The sequence below is a fragment of the Leiobunum rupestre genome, chromosome 1 (assembly GCF_980474605.1).
Source record: "Leiobunum rupestre chromosome 1, qqLeiRupe1.1.hap1, whole genome shotgun sequence".
In the NCBI taxonomy this organism is placed as follows: domain Eukaryota; kingdom Metazoa; phylum Arthropoda; class Arachnida; order Opiliones; family Sclerosomatidae; genus Leiobunum; species Leiobunum rupestre.
Window position 1 is genome coordinate 91,023,842 of NC_143384.1, and position 24,116 is coordinate 91,047,957.

The following is a 24,116-nucleotide window of genomic DNA, read 5'->3' on the forward strand; positions in this document are numbered from 1 at the left end:
TTTAATTTGATTCTAAATTTACAAGTTTTATTTAACAAAATTGAAGCTAAATATGTATTTAGGCAACAAATAAGTACCTTTATCATATTTTCAATATTCTTAGTCAACAATTTATTTAAATATAGGGTGTTAAAAATTATCCTAACCAATTTTTTTAAAACTGCCTGCTAAATTGAGATAGGGTAAAGACTTTAACCACACTTAATTAAACAATAGATTCCCAAAGTAAATAAGGATATTAAAAGAACTCGCGAGAAGATCCGATATTGGAGGTAAAAGTTGCAGTACCGTTCTCCTCTCAGGCGTCGGCAGTCAGCAGTTGGGAGTTGACAATTTGACATAACAGCGTAACAAAAGCCATTTTTCTCGAAAACCCCCAGTAGATTGCGCATTAACCGCCGAACATAATTTTTTTTCGTGCACCTTGTCAAGGTCGAGTTCAAAACTACATGAAATGTTTTTTACAAAAATACATACACACGTTAAAAATCAGAGGAAATACAATACAATAAATATATACGTTAAAGATCTAAGAAAATACAATACATACATTCAAGATCTAAGAAAATACAATACATACTCTAAAATATGTTTAAAAAAAAATTTATGTAATTTTAAATGTTAATACTAACGTAAAAGAAAAAAATTAATTCCGAAAACCCCAAGTAGATGGCCCATTAAGCGTCAAACCTCGAAATTGTTTTCGTGCACCGTGTCAAGGCCGAGGTCAAATAAAACGCTTTAATTTGCAACGCTAATTTCTTAATGTAGAAAATAATTGCTCTCGAATTAAAAAAATAGTTTTTGGATTTCCTAGCGTTAGCAAAAGGCAAGAAGGGTTCTCGTTAAATACTATTCCGAGTATTGGAAGGTCTAGGGGTATGACTATACACTAAAGAAATAAATAACCAAGAGATCGGGTGTTGAAACAATATGACATAAAAAGAAACATTAACAAATACACTTAAATAAAAATATACACACTTAATTAAAAATATACACGACACTAAAATGAACATGCAAGTAACGTTCGCGGGGGATAACACAGTGGAATACGCGGTCTCTCTCTCTCGAATAAAGTTAATGCCGATTGGCTTTAGCTCACCACGGTAGTTCTCGTAGTTTCCTTTTCATTTTTGAAAGTAGCGAAGGCTGGATAGGATGCTGCCGGGTTGATAAGATAGCTGTTCTTTGGATCCCTCTGTCTCCAGGCGGATATACTTTGTTCTGGGTTCTTCTTCCTGCTTTTTCCCGGGGACTCTTTCCTTCGGATTATCTAGTCCAAAACAGTGACCTACCAGGTCGGGTCTGCTAATCTTTCGTCTAACTCCTTGGTTTTGTCTTGTCGCCTGTTCACGTGACAGTTTCCGTTGAATTCGTTTTAATTTGAAAATGGAGAACTGCAGGTTTTTCCTTGGAGAAGGTGAAAGGTTAAGCGAAGCTTGACAGAGGCGTCACCAATAATTGTCATTTTCGGAAGTGTTTTTGTATTATAGGAAGCGAAGGGATGACGGCTGAAGGTCGGTATCGGTACCGGTTCTGAAGGCCAAGGTCAAACGTCCACGTGTGAGGGCCAACTTTCTTTCCGGGAAACGACGATCCGAGGAGCGTCTTTTAATGGCTTTTTAGACAAAGTGTTATAGCAAGGCCATGTTGAAGAATATTGAGAGAGAGAGAGTTGGGGTAATATTATTCGCGCACAATAATATCGTCACTTTCGGCGCACACAAACACTTTAAACGAGGAGAGATTAAAAATAACAAAGGGTGCCAATTCTAGGAATGTTAAAATCTCGAAGTAGTACCATGGTACCGAAAGTATACTTTTAAAAACCTTATATAGCTATTCGCGCTAATGGTAAAATTCGGGGTTTGGACACCCGTTTCAAAGTGAAAGAAAACAAGTTCGCCAAGAAGGTGATAATATTATTTCATTGCCCGGCTCTCAATCGAACCGTTATATATCAAGCAGATATCGGCATTCTAATATACAAAAGAGTGTGACTGCGCTCGCGAGCCCCAGCCTAACCTAGGGCATTGGCGATCTTTGAAGCCCAGAGCCCCCGACCTATGATATCAAGTTTAACAGTGTTAAATTGGTTTCTTTAAAATTTAATTTAACAACACTATAGTACGAACGTTTTTACTATAGAGTGTTTTTAAATTAAAGCCCGCGACCTTCTGAATGCCAGAAGCCCACGCTGTGTAATCCCCACGCCCAAGCCACGAAGAAAAATTTCGTATGCTTTTGGCAAGTTCAACACGATGATTTTAGTAAATAAAAAGTTGGTTTTAATCAATAAAATAATGTAAATATAATTTTAGTACTTATTTAACCATTTGATTATGTCTTTAAAGGAGAGAAGGGGGAGGGGAATGGCGGAGTCTAAGGCCTGCTCTTGTATCGAGTATAAATCCTCCTAGATCGCGTTGAAAGAGGTTCCGAATTAACTGACAAATCGAAGTGTTAAATTAGTTAAGCCTAAAGAAGAGAACGAACGAAACTTCTATAATGTGAATGATACTTTTCAAGATAAAATTAAGAATTGAATCTATCAAACAGGTCATATTGTATAGAATCACAATTATTCTCATAACACAAAGAATACTTCAGAGCTTGAATTGGAACTAACGAATTTCCAATCGGCAAAAGGGATGATGTGCGTTATAAAAATCTAAGACAAGCTTAAAGAGACGAGGATGACAATTTGTTTACACAGCCTCCGATAAGTGTCACACTTATTTATTTATTTGTAACTTCAGGGTATACGTTGTAAGCATCGCCTATTACTCTGATAAGTGTCACACTTATTTGTTACTTCAGATCATACGTTGTAAGCATCACGTATTACTCCAATTTGTGTCACACTTATTTGTTACTTTTGGTCGTATTAGAACGGCCTCGATAAGTGTCAAACTTATTTGTTTCTTCAGGTCATACTTTGTAAGCATCGCCTATTACTCCGATAAATGTGACACTTATTTGTTACCTCAGGTCATACGTTGTAAGCATCGCCTATTACTCCGATAAGTGTCACACTTATTTGTTACTTCAGGTCATACGTTGTAAGCATCGCGTATTACTCCAATTTGTGTCACACTTATTTGTTACTTTTGGTCATATTAGAACGGCCTCCGATAAGTGTCACACTTATTTGATTCTTCAGGTCATACGTTGTAAGCATCGCCTATTACTCCGATAAGTGTTCCACTTATTTGTTACTTTCGCACCGAAGGGATAGTTCCACCTTGGACCAAGGAGGTTCCACTTAATCCTAACCTATCCAATAATATATTTTTTTAACGAAATATCTACCACACAAAGCCAAACTACCGAAAACGGTAAATTGGGCAAATGCCCAACTTCTTGGGTTTCGATTTCAAAAATTTATGAAAGGCTATCAATGACGAGATATGTACACTCGATATTTAAATTTTCGCGGTCAGGATGGTATTTCGCAATTTTCGCGGTCAAGATGGTATTTCGCGCCACCTATCAATTAGGTCTTCCAATCTATAAAATTTTTTAAAGCACGTTCTGCGAGCTAGAGGATGGCGTAGATCGTAAAGGCGAGAATTTTTAAAGCTGCTAAGCGGAGGACCGTGAGTTCTAATCTCGGTGAAGACGGTTTTTTCAAAATGGGCTCTTCTGGTTAAATCCGGTAGGGGATCCTCCCTTGTGGTCCCCCTTTTCTCTTCCTGCTCCTGAATTGGTCCTACAGCTGGGAGCGGCGGCGGCATGACCCTCTCCAATATTTCTTTGCCACATATGTGAGGCAATGAAATAAAAATCAGCTGCATGGGAACGCGACGGTGAGGTTTTCGGGCGCGTTCTATCTCTGCGCCGAAAGCGATAAAAGTGAGCGAAAGCCCTCTTCGTTCGCGACAAACTCGTTCGTTGCGCCGTAATCCGCTACCGTTGAAGCACGGGTTGATCGCGGCATCTCCACGTTTAGAGATAGCTCGCTCGCTGAAGAGAGAAATGTTAGATTCGGCAGTATAAATTCAGAGTTAAGTTGAGGTGATACACAATATAGGGCGGTTGTAAAGGGCTGCCAGACCGACCCCAACAAAGGCTCTACTCATAGGTAGCAGAGCGTTTTGTCTACTTAGAGAGAATGATCCACTTATGGTAATACTCTCAGCAAACCAAAAACAAAAACATTGTTTCTTAGCTTGCTTTTTTATTAAGCAAACTGACACGAACTTTTTTGGGCTTACTTTTTGAACGTGTTTATTTACTTTTAAGCAATCGCATCTTTTGCCTATGTTTTATTTAACGTACACGATTTCTGGTGTGGTCTGACTATGGCGTAGCCAGAAATCCGTCAGAGGGAGGTTAGATTATGAAAATACCTGATAGGTTGTGAATTGTCTATGCAACTGCCGACGCATTTTCTAGGCAGCGCTCAGACGTAGCACACAATTCTTACAAGTTTTCTCTGGTTCATTTATTCACTATATAATTTCAATTTTATGTAAAAACAGACTCCTTTTAAGCTGCCACAGTCCCAAATTCATCCTTGTTTTAGACTTAATTCATTCTTATTTCGAGTTAAAATTGAGACTCATTTAAGGTTGGTATATTTTGGTTTATGTTTCATATAAGTTGGGCAAAATAACACTAATCTAAGACTTATGAAACTGCCACAGTCCCAAATACATCGTCTTTTTAGATTTATTTCAGCTCTGCGAAAGTCTTATTTAAGACTCCTTATAACGGTTAATTTAAGTGACTTAAGTCTGATATTCCTCCTCTAAATTTCGTTTTGTAAAAGATGAAAAAGGAGGTTTGTTTAAGATTAAATTTAAGCGTATACTGCTAGGGTTATTCTACTCATGTTATTCGCTGCAAATATAATATTAATTATAAATAATGAATATTTTAGTCACAATTTTAACTACAAAAATAATAGCATATCTGGTTTTAATTTAAACTTGCATTTTATTTCAATCTTTTTTAAGATTGTATCTTTAAATCTAAAAATGTGTGTGGACAGCTTAAAAGAAATATTATCTCCTTGAAATTAAGCACTCCTTTGGAATAAATATTATTAATTTTAAAACATAATAAGTCCATGGTATAAATATTTAAAAATCGAGTCTTTAATGAAAAGGTCTCATGGATAATAAAAACTTTTTAATAATAAGAAGTCGTGGCAAAGCTTTCGACCGTCACAGCGGTCTTCCTCGTCAGGCACACTAATTTCAATAACTGTTTCGGAAATCGTAAAATTTTACATATCCTTCTGTTACGTCTTTTGAATATCTACGCTCTGCTGTCGGGTACTGCAAGATTGTGCACAAGCTATAACTAGCTTAACGATCTGTATCTTTTTTTCTTTCAAATAAACAAATAAATAACCCTTATGATAAACCAGATTTAAGTATTTATAAAATTTAGAAGACTAATATTCATAGCGTTCGAGTAATTTCGCACTTATTTGATATTTAAAATAAGTCATTTGTCTGCTAAATATTTAGTTCTAATTCAAGTAGTGAACAATCTTACCCGTTACAACAGTCAAAGGCTATAATCGGGTAACCGTTATGTATATAGTCTAAATTATGTTCTCAATTCCGAAGTTTAGGGTGTACTTTGACCAGAAATTAATAGAACTTATCCATTCACGAAGTCATGGTTTGTTAATTATTAAATCGTTGAATAGAGGCTTCCGATATCCTCGTGGTGGCTTATATTATCACATGGTCGCTTTTGAAATTTATACTTCAATAACCAAGAAATACTTCTGGTAATCGAAGCGCAGGCTCGTACAACGAGAAAATGAAAATTAAGCTGCATGATGCATTCGACCATGCACGCTTGAATTTACAGGATTCGAAGCTCACGCGAAAATGCACTGCGAAAAGCGTCATCAAGCTGTTTTCTACAAACGTGGAGTTCTCATCTTTCTGACGCGAGCCGTGGTATCACAGCTTTCTAGGAGATAAGTACAGGGGTCATTTGTAGTGCAGGAAAGGACCACTCCTTTGACATATCAACACTACTGGGGGACCCGAACTCCGGTGATTTCATGGGTGTAACGCACGTGTCCCAGCTGAAGACTTTTACCATGCCGTGGCAAGGAGATGACCCTCCGTATGACGAAACCGGTAGGGGACGGAAGCACCGGACGAGTGGAAGGAAACCATCTCTCGTCCCAAGAGTCTTATCTCAGTCTACACTCTTTTTGGTTTTTTTTTCGGTACCAGCCTCACGCGGCGGGGTACCGAAATATTGTGATCAAAATGGGGCATGAGAGCCGCCGCCGCCGCCCCTATCAGCAAGGATCCGCGAGTAGCTTTAATAGTATTTTACCGTGTTCGCGAACAGCGGAGCGAGGGCAGGCGGGTCGAGGCAGGTACGGAAAATATGCGGACAGCTCGAGATTTGGTAGTATGTTAACGTTCTCGGAATATCCGAAAAAAAATAGATAAGGAAAATATAAAAAAGATATAAAGGAACTAAGAGAGGAGGCATTTAAAATAAGTCTTATAAATTAGATTAATAACCATCTCAGGTATTTTGAATTAGATGTGATTAGTTGGAAATCAGGCCCTGAACATTGAGTTAAAATTTTAAAGCTCTAGACCGTTCTCGAGCAAAACTATAAGTCGTTAAGTTTGTCCTTTTATTTATTTATTTATTTCTTTATTTATTTGTATGTCATGTTCCTAAAAACTCGAGAACGGTTAGCTCTAGAGCTTTGAAGTTTTTACTCAATGTTCAGGGCCTGATTGCCCACTAAACGCGCCTAATTCCAAATACCTGACATGGTTATTAATCTAATTCAATTTTATTTATAATTCAATTTTATTTTACTCGACTTTGGACTTTCGCCTCTTTGTTTCCCTTATCTAATTTCCCTCTTGAGTTCCTTGCGCCCGTCCCAACCTTTAAACTTTTTTAACGGGTTAGTGTGAAATTCGTAAAAAGGGAGTTAGTGTGAAAGAAAGGGATTTCCTAGAAGGGAGGTTTAGTTTATATTTTTAAGTAGTTCAGGACTTTTTGCTACTCGTGTTACGTTTTTACTACGCGTGTTGCGTTTTTGCTACCGTTTTTGCTACGCGTGTTGCGTTTTTGCTACAGCTTTTACCTTTCTTACGTAGAAATCAGATCTTATTCATTAAAACTAAGACCCCGGGCGAAGCCGGGTATTAAAGCTAGTAAATAAATAAATAAAAGGACAAACTATAAAACAGCCGGCCGAGTGTTTAAGTCGGTGCGTATGGGTAGGGCCCCATCTTTTCCTTATTTGTTGGGAGTGGTTCGCGAAATATGAATATTAATTTTCCGTTAACCATATCCGATACCGGCGAACGAGCTCGGTGGGCACACTCAATTAAGATCGCTCGATTTTAAGTGAGTACTCGAAAAAACGAGCTCGGTCGGCACACTCACTTAAGATCACTCTCTCTAAAGTGAGCATAAGCAAAATCGTTAATTTATTTGATTATGGCACAAATATCGTGGCTTAGTGGGTATAAGCAAAAGAGTCGTGTAGGTTGATTGCACCACGAAACTAGACCTAACATACTCATCTTTTAAATCTATTCATAGTGAATTATATTTGTTAAGAAATGTAATCTTGTAGTCGCGTATTCTACAATAAAAAACCTTTTCGGAACCCTTAACTATAACGACACTATTTCTAGACCTTCACATTAGACACTTTGGAAACGTTTTAAAACGGTTTCGAAAGATGGAATTGTAAAAATTTGGTGATGAATATATTTATCGTATGCCTATTTTTACAGTTGACAGCGAAAATGTTTAAATTGATCTTTTGGAACCGTTTTAAGTGTGAAAGCCAAAGTAAAGATGTTAGAAGAAGTTGAGTCTACAACGCCAAGCAATAAAAGAAAAAGCATTTTCGACATCTTTAAAGATGACAACAAAGAAATGAAACGTCAAGAGATTGCCGATGGATTTCACCGGAATTCAAATCAGTAAAATCAACTATTCCGACATCGCTTTCCTTCCAATCCTCTGCATCGTCAAGACATTCAACTAGAAGTTAAATCGCGAAAATTTGGAAACCTTGGTTTTTGCTATGTAGAATTTTGTAAATTGCTTTGCGAAGCGGAGTGCTTGTTTATGGATTTCACCCACTTCTTGTGTCCAAAACAATTTTTTCAACACTACGTAATTTACTCACCTTACAAAGGTATGATGCTACCCTTGGTTAATGCATCTTTACCAGGACATTCTAAAGTCATTAACGATCGACTTTTTAATATCATCGTCGAAGCAACCACAAGGCGCGGAAGAAATTTTAACCCAATAGATTTTGATAGCTCCATGATATATTGTTTGGGATCATTCCTACGATAGAGACCTGTTGAGGTTAGGATAGGTTAGGCTGGGTTAATATTGGGTTGGACAATACTCGGTGAAATCAGAGCTTTTATAGAATATTACTATGGGCACAAATAGGACCGACACGTGGGAAAGGATGCACATCCAAGTCTAAAGAAGTATAAGGAATTTAAAAAATGCAATAAGAATTTATCATTAAGAAGTCAAAAACCCCATGAAATTCAAAGAAAACATCGCGGTAGCTCTTCTTGACACAATTGGTCTTAACCTTAATATTCATGAAAACTAAAAAATAATGAAAATTTTAATATAACTTCTTTTTTGAAACAAACATTGCTTGAAATTGCATTATTGTAATAACATTTTACTACGGTTTAAATGGTATCGTACGCTATGTATTCGTGGCTGAAGGAGCTGCACGAGAGCTGCTACCTAGAGGACAGTACTTAGCCATATATTACCTAGTATTGTCCAACCTGATATAAACCTAACCTAACCTCAATCGAAAAAATAGCCTATACTTAGCGCGAAAGGTAAGATAAGTAACCGTATCAAAACGATATCGTACACTAAGTATTGGGCTGGAAAAATGAAATTATTCAGTCGAATGGGACGATGCCATTTTTTTCAACACTCGCCCTTGATGATTACTTTTTCTTGCGGATGTAAATTTCACTTATCGCGAAGACGAGCAGAGAATCCGCTGGATAGTGATAGTAATATGTCCGCTATCTGATCTTCACTCGGGATATCATTTACACCCTCCTCGACAAACTCACGAGCGTAGAATTGCCGGATACGGTTATGTATAGGGCACCTGTGAAATTCCGGATTCCTGATGAGCTTCATGGCTCCAGCGTTGTAACTTCGAAGAACAGGCACTTCGTTGTCTCGGTTGATATCCTTCTCTAACTTTATGCTCTGTATCCAGACGTCGTCGTTTACAGCTTCCTTGGTGGATAATAAACCCAGAAGGTAGACTATCCTGGAAGTGGAACGTCTAGTCTTTTTGCAACCCACATAATCTGCGTCGCAATAGAGAACTGTCGTTCCAATGAATCTAAAGTTGAACTTGTCAGTTCTTGCGATGCTCGATTTACGGTGAACTCGATGTCATGTGTCTAGGACTGCGTAGTGAATGTTTCCTATGGCTGAAGAGCAGACTGTCGTTGTCTCGAACTTCACTCGACCTTCTTCAATGGTGTCTGGGTCAATGGTTGGTGTCTTTACAGGTTTATATTCGACCATACCGAATCTTTCCAGGACTTTGTTTCAATGTGCTCTGATGCAGGAAGATTGAGCTCTCTTTGATGACGTCGATGTTCCGACTAAGGTAAGTACAGGCTGCCACAGAGACTTTTTCAAACTCTTTGGTGAATTGCGTAGAAAGTCATCAACGGCATCGGCAGTAGATCCAGCTAGAAGTCCATCGTCGACGTAGAGTTGAAGAGCAGGGTACACATTGCCCTCGAGTAAGCCATTTAGGTAGTGATGACCGTCGGCTCGTTTGAAACCATACTATCGTTGTCCTTGGTCAATTCGTTCATTCCATTAGCGCGGTGACTTCTTCAAACCCTACAAGTTTTTCCATAGTCTCCAAAGTCTTCCGCTCGCATCGTCAAAACATTCTGGTTGCTTTAAATAGATTTCTTCGGACAATTGCCCGTGAAGCAACGCTGTCTTTTCGTTAAATTGCTTTTGACTAAGGCGTTTCTGGGCAACGATGCTGAGAAAAATAGGGAGCGTCTCGAAGCGGGCAGCCGGAGCAAATTTTTCGTTGTGTTCGACTCATTCCCTTTGAGCATAGCCCTTGGCTACGAGTCTCACTTAATGTTTAGCAACTGTCCCATCCTCATTCGTCTTGATACAAATACTTATGTCCCCTCCTCATTCGTCTTGATACAAATATTTATGTCCCCTCCTCATTCGTCTTGATACAAATACTTATGTCCCATCCTCATTCATCTTGATACAAATACTTATCTGTTTCCAATGGTAAGTGAATAGGTCTGAGTTTCAGGTCGCTTGTAGACTTGAGGGGTCTCAGTTCCACGTCATTTGAGGACTTCACAGGTATGACTGTTCGCACTGGCTAGACATGTCATCGGAATCATCATTTATGCCATGTCGACGTCTCGAGATTTCGTTGCGCTCATTAGCTGTGCAAGAAGTTTTCGAAATCAGTTTGAAGACTTTTGTTTGAAGATCTCCAGGAGCTTTTCCGACATTTCTTTGGGGTCTAACAATTGGAAATCAGGTTATAAACCTTGATTGATAGTGCTGTCGAAATGACTGTGCGGTCGGTAATGACCGCGACTCAGAGGGATACCGACCATGGTTCATAGGGTATATTTTCAACTGGGTCCTAAGATGAAGTGGACTTCAAAAACATTCCTATCCATATATCCGCGGTACGGCTTTCGCGCTACTTGCTATTTCTTTAACGCAGCCGAACAGTCTCTTCTTTGTCTGAAGCCCTAATTGGTTCCGTCCTGCCTCCCGTGATAATGTCGTACACGTCTCGGACTTGTCTCTTCCAACTACGCCCATTCTGGGGACCTGACAGTTTTTCAATGTCATGACGTAAAAAAACCAGAAACCAGGATATGTTTGAGACCAAGAAGCCAGGATATGTTTGAGACCAAGAAACTTAGCAGACCATCTTAAACGGCGTGGCGTGGTGGAAGCGTGCTGGGCCCATAACCTGTTGGAGTTTACAATATAGCAAGCAAAGCGATACGGAAAATTATCAAGCCAAGTTCATAAAAACAAAACTTATTTAATTGAATTAAAGCAATTTGCAAGAGGTATTTTAAGCTTTATTAAGGTACCAAGAGTTAACTTAACACATACTGTTTATTTGGTTTGAGTCTATTTGATCAATTCTCAAATAATCGAACGGGTCCCATTTGATCGAATTTCCATTTGATCGAATTGCATTTGATCGAATGGCATTTGATCGATCGAAATTTGATCGAAAGCTACTGTAGGGTAAAACTACTAGTTTTTGGGAGTAAATCGAAAAGGCAACGGTGCATACGCGCCTACGGCGCGCGTACATCAACCTAACCTAACCTAACCTAACCTGACCCTATTTATATATATCAAAAACAACGGGCCGTTATCGTCGATGTCATAAAAAATTCCATCATATAGTGTATAAAGTAAAAATCTCTTCATCTTTGTGGCTTAATACAGTTAAAGCAATGAATTATTCCATCATTATTCCTTCTGCACTTAAGCAATGAATTATTCCATCATTATTCCTTCTGCACTTCATATTGACATTCGGTAAAATAAAAACATACAAACTGGTACTATAAATACTTTTGAATTCGATCAAATAGTATTCGATCATTTGAAGGTTCGATCTTATGAAACAAATGACAAATGGGATTCGATCAAATGGAATTTCGATCAATTGCAACGTATAATGATCGACTGTCGATCACATATTTTTCGATCAAATGAACCAACACCGATTATTTACGCGAGGGCGAGTATATATACAACTGTTAAAAAATTAGATATTTATATCTCCACAACCATTAATTTGTATATATAATAGCAGAAGTTTATAACAAACCCCTTCGGAGGAAGTAATCCACTTCTCATGAAGACCATGTTATTTTATGATATATCATTCTGCGACAAATCAAAAACCATGTTTGCTTCTCATTGGCTTTTACTATTATGAAGTGTTTAAAAAAATTAGTCTTTATAAGTAAAATAGCTTAATGCCACATTAATGACTTGAATAACTGTTTTTATTTATAAATACAATCTTTAAATGGACTTTATAATTTTTCGCTAACAATTGTTTAACTAATTCGTGTTAAACCATAAAAACCATTCAGCCAGAAAAGGAATAATTCAAGTGTGTCTGTTGCCAAGAAAGTATGTAGCTTTTAAAGTTTAAACTTGCTAAAGAATTTGAATTGGTTTCCATTTAAATATGTACTAGGAATTATATGATAAGGCTGAAGAGTGTCTCGAATAATTACCATCTGAATCGACAATTTGAAGAAAAGAAATTGACCATATTTTGCTACCTCATCTGAAGTCTTAAAGTCCTATTTGAGATAACTCAGATTTCTGTTTGATATCCACAATAAATACAGTAATAATCTAGTAATAGATATAGATTTAAAATAAAATATTATAAAGATAAACTATTGACTTGAAACTCGAGTCTTCTTGCTGTTAGATGGCAAGTACACTCTTAAAAACGTGCGGTTAAATGATTTTGGTTATTTCAATTTTAACTACTTTTTGAGTCAAAAATAACCCAAATGTAGTTGAAAACCTTGAAACGCAAAATTTGGGTTAAACAAAATTAGGTTGTTTTTAAGGTAATATAATAGCAACCCAAATTTGGGTCATACTATCGAACTTAAAGTTCCCACGCGCCAAAGACGATATGAGCATCGAAAATGTGTCCTTCGAACTTGTAGTCTTGGGAAGACTGGAAATTAAAAATTAGTGCTTGAAAGGATTCTTAATTTTTGATTCTAAAGCTATAGAATATTTTTAATTTAATTTACTATTTATAATTTAAATTCTTCCAATATTTAATTTTTTTATGTTGTGTTGATATTTCAGCGGAAGAACGTAATGAGCTCCCTTGTTTAAATTTATTGCAAATTGCCAAGGTCCTACGATTGAACTGTCTTTGATGATGTCGATGTTCCGACTAAGGTAAGTACAGGCTGCCGCAGAGACGTTTTCAAACTCTTTGGTGAATTGCGTAGAAAGTCATCAACGTCATCGGCAGTAGTTCCAGCTAGAAGTCCATCGTCGACGTAGAGTTGAAGAGCAAGTTACACATTCCCCTCGAGTAAGCCATTTCCGTAGTGCTGACCGTCGACTCGTTTGAAACCATACTATCGTTGTGCTTGGTCAATTCGTTCATTTCATTAGTGCCGTGACTTCATCGAACCCTACAAGGTTTTCCCATATTTGGGTAACTTGTAAATTAAACCCAAAATATCGTTATTAAAATAACCCATTTTGGGTGAAAACGAAAACCACCCAATATTTTGTTTGGTTAAATACTGACCCAACAATGGGTAAAAAAACCACCCATTTAATTGTTAAATTATAACCCAAAATTTAGTCATATATTAACCATATTTTGGGCTAATGTTCAACCCATATTTGGGTAACTTATAAATTTAACCCAAAATAGCGTTAGGAAAATAACCCTTTTCGTGTGAAAACTAACACAACCCAATATTTTGTTTGGTTAAATACTGACCCAACAAAGGGTAAAAAAACAACCCAATTTGGGTCCAAACAACTCAATATTTTTAAGAGTGTAGGGGACACGTTGGAAAAAATGAAACGGTATAAGACAGTTCCAAATTTCATAATATACAGTTTTTCTATTCATTTTTAACTTAACTCATGATTTGGAAGCTTTGAAACTTTTAGTCAAAAAGGACATTTATTATTTTATTTTATGAGCATGCTCAGGTTTGAGCCAAAAAAATTGTATTTCATATGTAATGGAATTCTGTTAGTTTAGTTTTAATACAATTATTATTTTTAAAATGTATTATTTTGTCTCAATTTAAAAAAAAATATTAAAAAAAGTCAAATCTAATTACACAATAACGTAAACACATTTATAAACGAAAAAATAGGAAAGCCTGCATTTACAGCATACTGGTCCTAGTTACGACACCGCAAAAATAACACGGAATAGTACAAACCTGCCACGAAATAAAAGCCGATTAAAGCAAGTTATACAATTTAAGCTCTTCATTTTATGTAACCGTTTACTGTATATTTGGTTTGTTCTCGCTTATCTGGGTACTAATGAGTCCAGCATCTTTGACTAGATCATAAAAAAGAGAAGAACAATCTTGAAGGAGAACCTCAGGTTTGTCAAATTCAGAAACTGATCCTTGGTCCAACACTAGAACTCTAAACAATGAAAAAAAATATTGTTAAACAGGAGGTGGAAGATATAAAGAACGATATAAATATTTCATATTTTGGTCTTCAATTATCTGTGAGGTTAAATGCAAAATAAAATTTTATTGAAGTGTCCAAGTTTGTCGAGTGGATAGTAGCTTCAAACCACAAGTCATTAAATGAATCAAATCAGTTTTCATGCATGGTTTTCACGCAACGTTTTTAACGGTAAAGAAAAAGATTCCCGCCTTTGAAGAAGTTGGTTGAAATTCCTACTGAACTTGTTTGACACGTCTAAGCAATTAATTTATATGAATGGCTAATGTTCAAATAACAATTATGTACAAATACAAAGAGTTCGTGGCTTAGATCAGAAATTTAGTTCGCATGTGTTTTAAATCCGTAACCGACAATTATCTCAATAAAAAGCTTATTGTTTTCATATATAATCAAATTATTGCCGCGAAGAATATCAATAAATAAACAGTTAACCGAAATTTTTATAAATAATCTAAATTTTGGCGGTCAATTTGTCTGTTCCCCCGAGTAAAATAAAATTTCATTTTAATAATAAATAATAAGAGTAATGTAACATTAATGTATAAAGTACCGCTCTTTCCCCAATATTTGAGAAATATCAACCAAACGTGAACTGTTTCTAAATACAAAAAAGCCTAGAATAAGTTAAACAACATTTAGTTTTTTTTTGTAAACACGTCCTCTATTAACGAAATATTTTATCTTCAAAATACCATAAATGATCTAACCATTTTTATGAACTTAAATATATACCTATCTTTTATTTGCCTTAAAATTTATTTACTATTGTTAGCATAGATTTAATTCTATTAAAATCCCCACCCCAACAAAAAAAAGAAAGACATCTAATATTGGAAGTAAGATTTTAACCCTAACGAAACTTTAATTATGTAAGAGCCCTTTTACCGGTCATAATCCATAATGGTATTAATGCGGTGGGCAATTGTCAGGATGGTACAAGAAGCGAATTCTCTCCTGATCGTGGTTTGAATGAGTTCATCTGTTTCTAGATCCACAGACGCTGTAGCCTCGTCCAGAACTAAGATTTTCGTTTTCCTCAGAAGAGCTCTGGCCAAGCAAACCAATTGTCGCTGACCAACACTATAAAGATTTTTTAAATAACGTTATATGTTGTTAGTATTGTTAAGTCAACAGAGAAAAGGCCAGATCAAAACCATTGTTGATATAAAATTAAGGAAATGTGGATAAAAATCGATTACATTTTTTCATAATATTTGTCACAAAGAAGGCATATTAGCAAAATTAAAACCAGAGTAAAATTAACGGGAATGATTATTTTAAAACTGGAATCATTAAAAAGGTTGATCGCAACTATATATTTATTAAAACTTAAAATCTATTAAATGGCTTTTTTGAGGGCAGCTACAACTGCTGAAAGTACAAGGTTTACTACTTTAAGGTAGATACAATTAGGCGCTAACAGAGAAATTATCACAAAATGTCACTTCAGCTTCTGAAATATGATTGAAACCTGATGCAAAAAGGTATAGTTGAATAACCGAATTGTAAATTGATTTTCACAGCTAATTGATCTTAAAACGAGCAGGGAAATCGCCACTGCGTCTTTAAATGATATAGCTTAAACGTTTTCCATAGACTTAACAGAAATGGTGTAACAGATTTTAGGTATATCATAAAATTCGAAATTCAGCTTCATTTAGTTGACCTCTGATAGAAATATTAGGTTTTTAGAAAATTTAAAGCATTTTTTGTCAAATCCCTTTTTGCTTGCGGTTTAAACTTTTTATCTTTTGTTAACGGATATGGATCCTATTGTTTGAAATTCTTTACTGTCTTTTTGAAATCGGAATACTTTTTAATTTTTGAATTTAGGCTTTTCTTACCATTTTATTATTTGCTTCACTTTCAAATATCTACAAAGCTAATTGCCATATGTTAAAAATTGAATCATAGAATCTTTTAAACACAATTGTCTTATGAACTGGGAAAATGAAAATTTCTTTATACAAACCTCATATTTTTTCCACCTTCCTCGCAAGCGTTGACAAAATTCTTCAAGTGGGATTGTTCTAGGGCTTTCCAAACTTCTTCGTCGCTGTGTTTCTCGAAAGGGTCCAAGTTCAGTCGCAGAGTGCCGCAGAAGAGAACTGGGTCCTGAGGGATGATGCTGATCCTGGAGCGAAGGTCGTGAAGACCCAGCTTCAGGACATTCCTTCCGTCGATGAGTATTTCTCCACTCGAGGGTTCAATAATCCGAAACAGGGCTAAGGTTAGAGAAGATTTTCCGGCTCCAGTACGACCAACAACTCCAACCTAAAAGTGCGTCAAGATTTAACCTTAATTACCTTTTCCGTCACTGTTTTTAGAAGTCAAACAATTTATCATAGAATTTAATTTCGGATTTTAAACATGGAAAAGGTTTATATTAGATACTAATTTAATTCGATGTTCCGCTTCTGTTCTCTTTCAAAATAATATTGAGAAAACATGTGAATATTTAGCGAAAACCGTTAAGTTTATTTTCATAACTACACTGACAGTTGCTCCGTTTGATATTGAATTATATTAAATCGATTTGTGTCGAGTTTAAATTTTCAACGCCATTAGTAAAAAGTTAGTTTAGGAAACAGTCATACTGTCAGACCAAAGTAAGAGGCGGAACAGGCATTGACGTTACAAACAAAAACAACGTAATGCCACAACAAAAATATGTGTGTATCACCTTCTCCCTGGGATAAACAACGAACGAAACGTTGTTTAACACAACATCCAGCTCATCTCGGTAGCGAGTAGAATAGTTCCAAAAGACGATTTTTCCTTGTTGTGGCCAAGATTCTGGTAAACATGTTTCCTGTTTATTCCACTCTGCCTATTTTTACCAAAAATAATAAAAACGAATGACAATGTTTTCACAGTGACGCGAAATTATTTCGAAATAGCACCATCTCATAGCGCCTACGTGAACTCTTGACCAGTGGTCTGTTAGCTTACAGACAAATAACCAATTAGCTAAGGATGAAATCGCTGTATACATATTGGCTATTTTAAATTAGTTTTCAGTGTATTTTTTATTAAAAACCCTTTGAAAGTTGAAATCGCTATGTGATAAACAACGATCAATTAAGCATCCCGGATTTAAAGATTAGATTAAAAAGCTTTAATTTTTCCTAGAAAATAAATACATCCCAGTTTTACTACAAAAAATTTAACTAACAGTATTTTAAGCTTTGCTGTATGTAAAAAAGAGTATAATTCCGGCGTATATGAATTAAAATGCTTTCAAAATGAGAAATAACAAAATTTAAATAGGAATTATTGATCCGTTATATAATTTAGCTATTAATCCGGTTATGAAGGTTGCTTCAGACAAACCTTATATGTTTTCCGATTAATTAAATACCTGTTTAAGGATTTAATAATTTTTCTCCCTTAGCAACGTAATGGGTTAAATTTCCGTCAAAAACTTTTTGGTTCAAAATTGGGTGTATTAAAATTCATATGTGTATTAATTTTTTAAACCACTATTAAAATCCTACCAGAATAACTTAGAACTGGTTTTTATTTGCACGTTACTCTATGAAATGTATTATTAAATCAGATTCAGAAGCCGCCATCTATTGAGCAAAATCGAAGGTATTATTGATGGCTAGAGGTCGGCGTTTGAATAAGAAATTATACGATTGTTTATATTTATCCATAACCGAGAATTATTCAGAAATATTCGAACAAAATTATTAATTTTGCATGTTAAATCGTTGTTTAATCGTATAATTTATTCGTATAAAACAAATAATACTAATTTTAATGATTATTTGAAATTTTTGCGGTTAATTTATTTGTTCCGCCGACCTCTATTGATGGCTCTCCTGACAAATACTTATTTTTCTAAATTTCTAACTTATTCTGAATATTCTGGGAAATACTGTAACGAGAATTTTTCATATGAAATTAGTTTTTTTAATTAAATTATATATTTTTTATCACTAAATTTACATTATATATAAAAAAATACCAAATAATATGAATTAAACGTAACTGATATGTAAAAACCAATATTATGAAATATAATGTATTTAAAAAAATTATAAATTGATTGTAATTCATTATCCTTATAATAACTATTCATAATGTTTCGTATTCCGTTAAAAAAATGGCGCTCCCGATCTAAAACCAACATGTAGGATAAAAGGACTGAAGTGTCAGTAAAACAGCAAAACGCTTCAGTCCCAGATTCTCCCTTACATAATTATATACTTGTTTTTTATATAGGTTTAGATTTGTTAGGCCACTCTAATTCGCAAAAAGCCCGCAGTGGCCATGTTCTTAGTGCCTTTCTCGAAATCAAAATAAAAGAAATATGAAAACTAGTTTACTTCTGATTTCAACTTGGAATACTCAAATATTCTTTCCAGTGAAACAAATGAAGAATCCAATACAGGCAGAATTAATACCACAAGAGGAATATTGAAAACTAGCTGAAATAAAAAACAAAGAATGAATTACTGAAAAACACATAATAATAATTTGTGGGCTTTGTGACGAGAAGGCTTGTTTTAACAATTCACTTTACGCGTTATAAAATAACATGTTTCTTCTTTTTAATCTCAAATTAAAACCTCAGAAGCACACCACTTGCTATGGTTTGATATTGCACAAACTACAGGGTTCCCCAATTTGCTCTGACCAGGCACTTTTCTCAACAACTATTTGAAAATTGAAATATAATCTTGAATGTTTCAGGGTATGAGAATTGCGTTGGGAAAGTTTCAAATTGTAAATTTGAAGACAATCGAATAACTTTTCCCTTTTTTTCAAAATTTATTTTTTGACCGATAGGTGGTAGGAAAAACATTTCAATGAGAAAGTTGAAGAGCCTACCTGAAAACCTACAAAAGCGTTGGTTTGATCGAAATCGATCTAGATAATGAGGTCAGAAAAAAAAGCAGGCGGCCATAGCAGGCCAAAGGGTTGTTTAACAAATGAGAGAACGATAAACTGGTCTAATTCGACCTAGTAAATCAACAAAACATGTTTTTTCAAAGTTGATTTTTACAAAGTTTTATTTAGTATTTAAACCAAAATAACCCGCAATAACTATGAGTCTGAGCGTTGCGTGTTCGAGATGTCTGTGTATTCTGCTGAACAGTGCGCTTTCATGGTCGAATTATTTTATGGAGAAGCCCTCTGATGTCCCCTGATATGTCAACTTTTCAGAATGTGGTTTCCAGACAGATTTCCCAGTCACAACACTATTCAGGGGGTTGTTCGGGATTTCCGGAACCAGGGTGATGTCTATCCAAGTTACCGAGGAGCTGGTCGTCAAAACATCGACGACGAAGAGCTAGTTTTAGCGTTCTTCTCGGCATATCCTCATACAAGCATTCAAGGTGCAAACGTAGAGTTTGGTGTGCCCAGAGCCCGCATTTGGAGAATCCTTCACGAGCACAATTTCCATCCTTATCGGGCAACACTTAATCGAGGTTTGAATTTTGTAACTGGTTGTGCAATATGGAGCGCGAATTGCCGGAATTTTTAAACTTACTTTTGGTGTCCGATGAATGTTAGTTCGGGAGAGAACACATCACGTGGAGTGATGTGAATCCACGATGGGGATTTCCTAACCACCACCAGCAACAATTTCGGTTAAACGGATGGGTGGGTCTGGTCGGAGATCGAGTCATCGGTCCTTATTTTTTGCCACACCGTTTAAATGGGCAGAGCTACTTAGCTTTGTTACAGAATGACGTCGCGGGCGCATTAGAAGACATTCCTTTAGCCAACTACAGACGACGCTGGTTCCAGCATGACGGTGCGCCTCCACATCAACCTAGAGCAGTGCTGACTTCGAACATCGATGGATAGGCCGCAACGGACCCGTCCAATGGCCTCCGAGGTCACCTGACCTCACACCGATGAACTTCTTCCTGTGGGGTTTCATTAAAGCTCATGTCTATATATGTTACGAGCGTTGTCGAACTACGTCAGCGTATCCTCGATGCCTTTCAGTTGATCACTCCCGACCTGATCCATCGTGCATTCCGAAGTATGCTTCATCACACTGAAACATGTATCGCGGCAGACGGAGGAACCATTTTTGTAATGTCCCAACCTTTTCTTCGTTAGAAGTGATCAAAATGCTTTTGTTTGATTGGATATAACTTATTTATCGCTTGAAAAAAAGGGAAAAGTTATTCGATTGTTTTCAAATTTACAATTAGAAACGTTCCCAACGCAATACTCATACCATGAAAGTTTCAAGATTATATCTCAAATAGTTCTTGAGAAAAATACCTGGTCAGAGCAAATTGGGCCACCCTGTATTTATAGGTGTGAATAATAAATCCAGACCTTTTTCTGAAAGGTGATAAATAATGATACCTCAGACGGCGGCTATTTGCCACTGAAATTAGGAACCAAGAAATTTGGTGGTAAATTCCATAGGTTCCAAATTTATGGTAAGCCGAAGTAAAATACTTAATAGAACGACGATGCATATCGTAAATTTTTCAAATCTTAGTTTTTTTGAATAACGAATAAAAGGTTCCAATATAAATAGATTATTTAAAATTACAAACTATACAAATTATACGGGATGTTTGAAATTAATCGATACAAGCGTTATTCGCCAAAACTATGTATTGTAGAAGAACGAAATTTTCAAGAGGAGTTCGATAACTAGAAATCTTTTAATTTTTTTTTTAAATATCGGGGTATTTTTCATGGTTTTGAAAAAAATAATTTAACCGGTAGGTTGCAGAATAAAATTCTTCAATGAGAAAGTGAAAGTGCAGACCCTAAAACTACACTGTTAAAAATTGCTGTTAAAATTTACAGGAATTTATTCCTGTAACCGTAGCAAGTAAAAACCTGTTCTAGACACGAGAAATATTAAGTACCATTAACAGTAAATTTTAAATTGCTGTTGTTCCAACATGAAATTTCCCATTACGTTTACGGTAATTTAACAATAGAACTTTATTATCCTGTTGTCGCAAAAATTATGCTGGGGCTATAGGCCTACCCAAAATTAATTCCAAATATTAATTACTACATAATAATTGTACATGAATGGCAATTTTAAATTTAAATAGATAAAACTAAATTATTGATGAACTTTTTTATTTGAAAAACATGATACAGCAATTGAATCAAATCAGGTTATGTGAACAAAATTTTTAAAACATCAAAAAGTGCATAAACCTCACCAAGATTGTTTTTACTAAAAATACTTATCCAATTTATAAAATTTAAAGTTCAAATTTTCAAATAAATTAATAAAATAAAATCTGTCAACGTTCGTTAACACTTGTATTTCGGTGAAATTAAATTATAAACGTGAATTTTCTGCTATTTAATACTCTAAGGGTTAGGTTTTCTTCTTCCTGTCACCCTTTAAATTTACTTTCCTGCCACACAAATATACTGGTGGTAGGCCAACTGCAGAAAACGTTGGCCTACCACCAGGGTATTTGTGCGGCAGGTAAGTAAATTTAAAGGGTAACAGGCAAAAAAAAAGACCTTTAATTAATTTAACAATTGATGTTTTTTGAAATTATCAGCTTCAGCTTTCTTGTTTGATTGCCATTGATGGAGATACTCGAAATGAAACTTTAGTCAAATCCTGGAATCCAGCTGTTTCCATTTCTCAATCTTGATTTTAATAAATTCAGCCAAAATATTTTTCCATTTGAATTTAACTCTTCATCAGTGTTCAATGTCTTCTATGAGTGTACTGCATACAAAATCACAATTATTGAACCAAAAACATATGCACATTAAGCATAGTCATTAAGATTTTAGGCAGGTTCTTTCAGCGGTAGTGATTATAATACAATTACAATTATTTTTAGTAAAAAAGTTTTAATAGATGACCAAATTTCAAACTCAATTTTAAAAAGGGAGCTAAATGTATTTTTTTTTCACCTAGCTTACTCAATGGGTGACCACAGACTAAGATAGATAATTTTTGAAGATATTTAAAGGCAACTTCTCTTACATTTCACCCAGAATAACATTTATTGAATAAAGAAAATGTAATCCCCTACTTCAAGACTTGGGCAAGGTGGTTTTTTAGAGGTGTTAAAACAATAACTTAAATTTTAAAATAAGTGAAATTTTGGTGGTATACACGCTAGAGCTTTTTTTTTCAATTTGATACCATCACTTTAAAACAACTTTGCCAAAGTCTGAATAACTATGTAAAGTAATAAAAGGGTGGTTAAATATTTTTGGATTCAATAATTGTGATTTAGGGCAAAACAAATTGAATATATTAAAGTTATCGTAGTGAAATAAAATAGTTTCCTTTAAATGCAGCTGAAAAGAAACATCATTAGTTTGTGTTCACCCATTGAATACGGTAGCAGGTGTAAAATTTTCACTTCGCCAACTTTTTAAAATAAAAAAGTGGTTAAATATCTTTTGGTCCAATAATTGTGGTTCTGGGTTAAAAAAAATCTTAGATAACAGTATTAAGTTGGTTAAATAAAATTTGTCATCTGCTACCATACCCAATGGTCACACATAGACTAATAAAGATAATTTTTAAATATATTTACATTTCACTGTAAAAACATTGAAACTTCCTTCACTGCCATAACTTTATTATATGCAGTTTTATTTTCCAGAATCACAATTATTGAAGAGAAAAAAATACGTAACCACCTTAAAATTACACAACACAGGTAATCAGACTTTGGCAAGGTTGTTTTTAAGTGATGGTGTTCAATTTAAAAAAAATTACTTCAGCTTTTAAATAAGATTTTATTTTGTATCCACCCTATATCATTTACATATCATTTTCTTTATTCTAATTTAACCATCACTTTAAAAACTGTGCAAGTCTGAATAGCTGTGTAGAGTACTATTAACAGAGATAACTATTTCTTGGTTCAGTTAATGTGATGATTCGAGTGAAAAATGTGCATATGTTAAAGTTATTGGATTGAAGGAAACTTCAATGTTTCCAGGGTGATAATTAAGGGAAGTTGCCTTTCAATATAGTTGAAAATTATCTTTTTCAGTCTGTGGTCACCCATTGAATATGTTAGGAAGTGAAAAACTTTCATTTAGCAAGCTTTTCTTAAATTTTGGTATCCACCCTGTATCATTTAAAAGCTCGAGCATTTTTTTTTTCAAATTAATTTTAACCATATATTAAAACAAGCTTCCCTAAGTCTGACTATCTTTGTAAGGTAATAATAAAATAGCGAAATATTTTTTGGGTTTAATAATTGTGATTCTTATTGAAAATTTTGCATATATTACAGAATTAGGCTGGCTAATTTTATTTTCACCTGCTACCATTCTCAATGGGTGAACATAGAATAACAAAGGTAATTTTCCACTATATGTAAAGCCAACTTTCCTTACATTTCACTATGAAAACACTGAAGCTTCTTTCAATGAGATAACTATATTACAAGCATTTTTTTTCCCCAGAATTACAATTATTGAATCGAAAAAAATATGTAACCACCTTTGAATTACCCAACACAGGTATTCAGACTTGGGCATGGTTGTTTTTTAAGTGATGGTGTTCAATTTAAAAAAATAACTTCAGCTTTATATAAGATTTTTTTTGGATCCACCCTATATCATTTATATAAAACCTGAAATAATTTTTTTTTATTCTAATTTAACCATCACTTTAAAAACCTTGTGCAAGTCAGCGTAGTTGTGTAGAGTACTAATAACGTAGATAAATATTTCTTGGTTCAGTTATGTGTAGGGAAGCTTGTTTTAAGATTTGGTTAATATGAATTTGGAAAAAAAAATGCTTGAGCATATGATAAAGGGTGGATACCAAAATTTCAAAATAAAATTTAATAAAAGCTTGCTATATGAAATTTTTTCAC

The 24,116-nt window shown here is 35.0% G+C and overlaps 1 protein-coding gene across 1 annotated transcript in view; it reads right to left on the reverse strand.

Moving 5' to 3' along the window:
• Positions 1-1,096: 1,096 nt before the first annotated feature.
• Positions 1,097-24,116, reverse strand: part of LOC149968891 (multidrug resistance-associated protein 1-like) — a 47,824-nt gene continuing 24,804 nt past the window's right edge. The window contains exons 8-16 of the mRNA XM_090169291.1: positions 18,633-18,734; positions 16,982-17,128; positions 16,271-16,572; positions 15,184-15,378; positions 14,104-14,247; positions 10,749-11,023; positions 8,996-9,344; positions 3,535-3,969; positions 1,097-1,265 (exon numbers count right to left, since the gene is read on the reverse strand). Of these exons, the coding sequence (XP_090025417.1) occupies positions 1,097-1,265; positions 3,535-3,969; positions 8,996-9,344; positions 10,749-11,023; positions 14,104-14,247; positions 15,184-15,378; positions 16,271-16,572; positions 16,982-17,128; positions 18,633-18,734 (2,118 nt within the window). The remainder of the gene's footprint in view (positions 1,266-3,534; positions 3,970-8,995; positions 9,345-10,748; positions 11,024-14,103; positions 14,248-15,183; positions 15,379-16,270; positions 16,573-16,981; positions 17,129-18,632; positions 18,735-24,116) is intronic.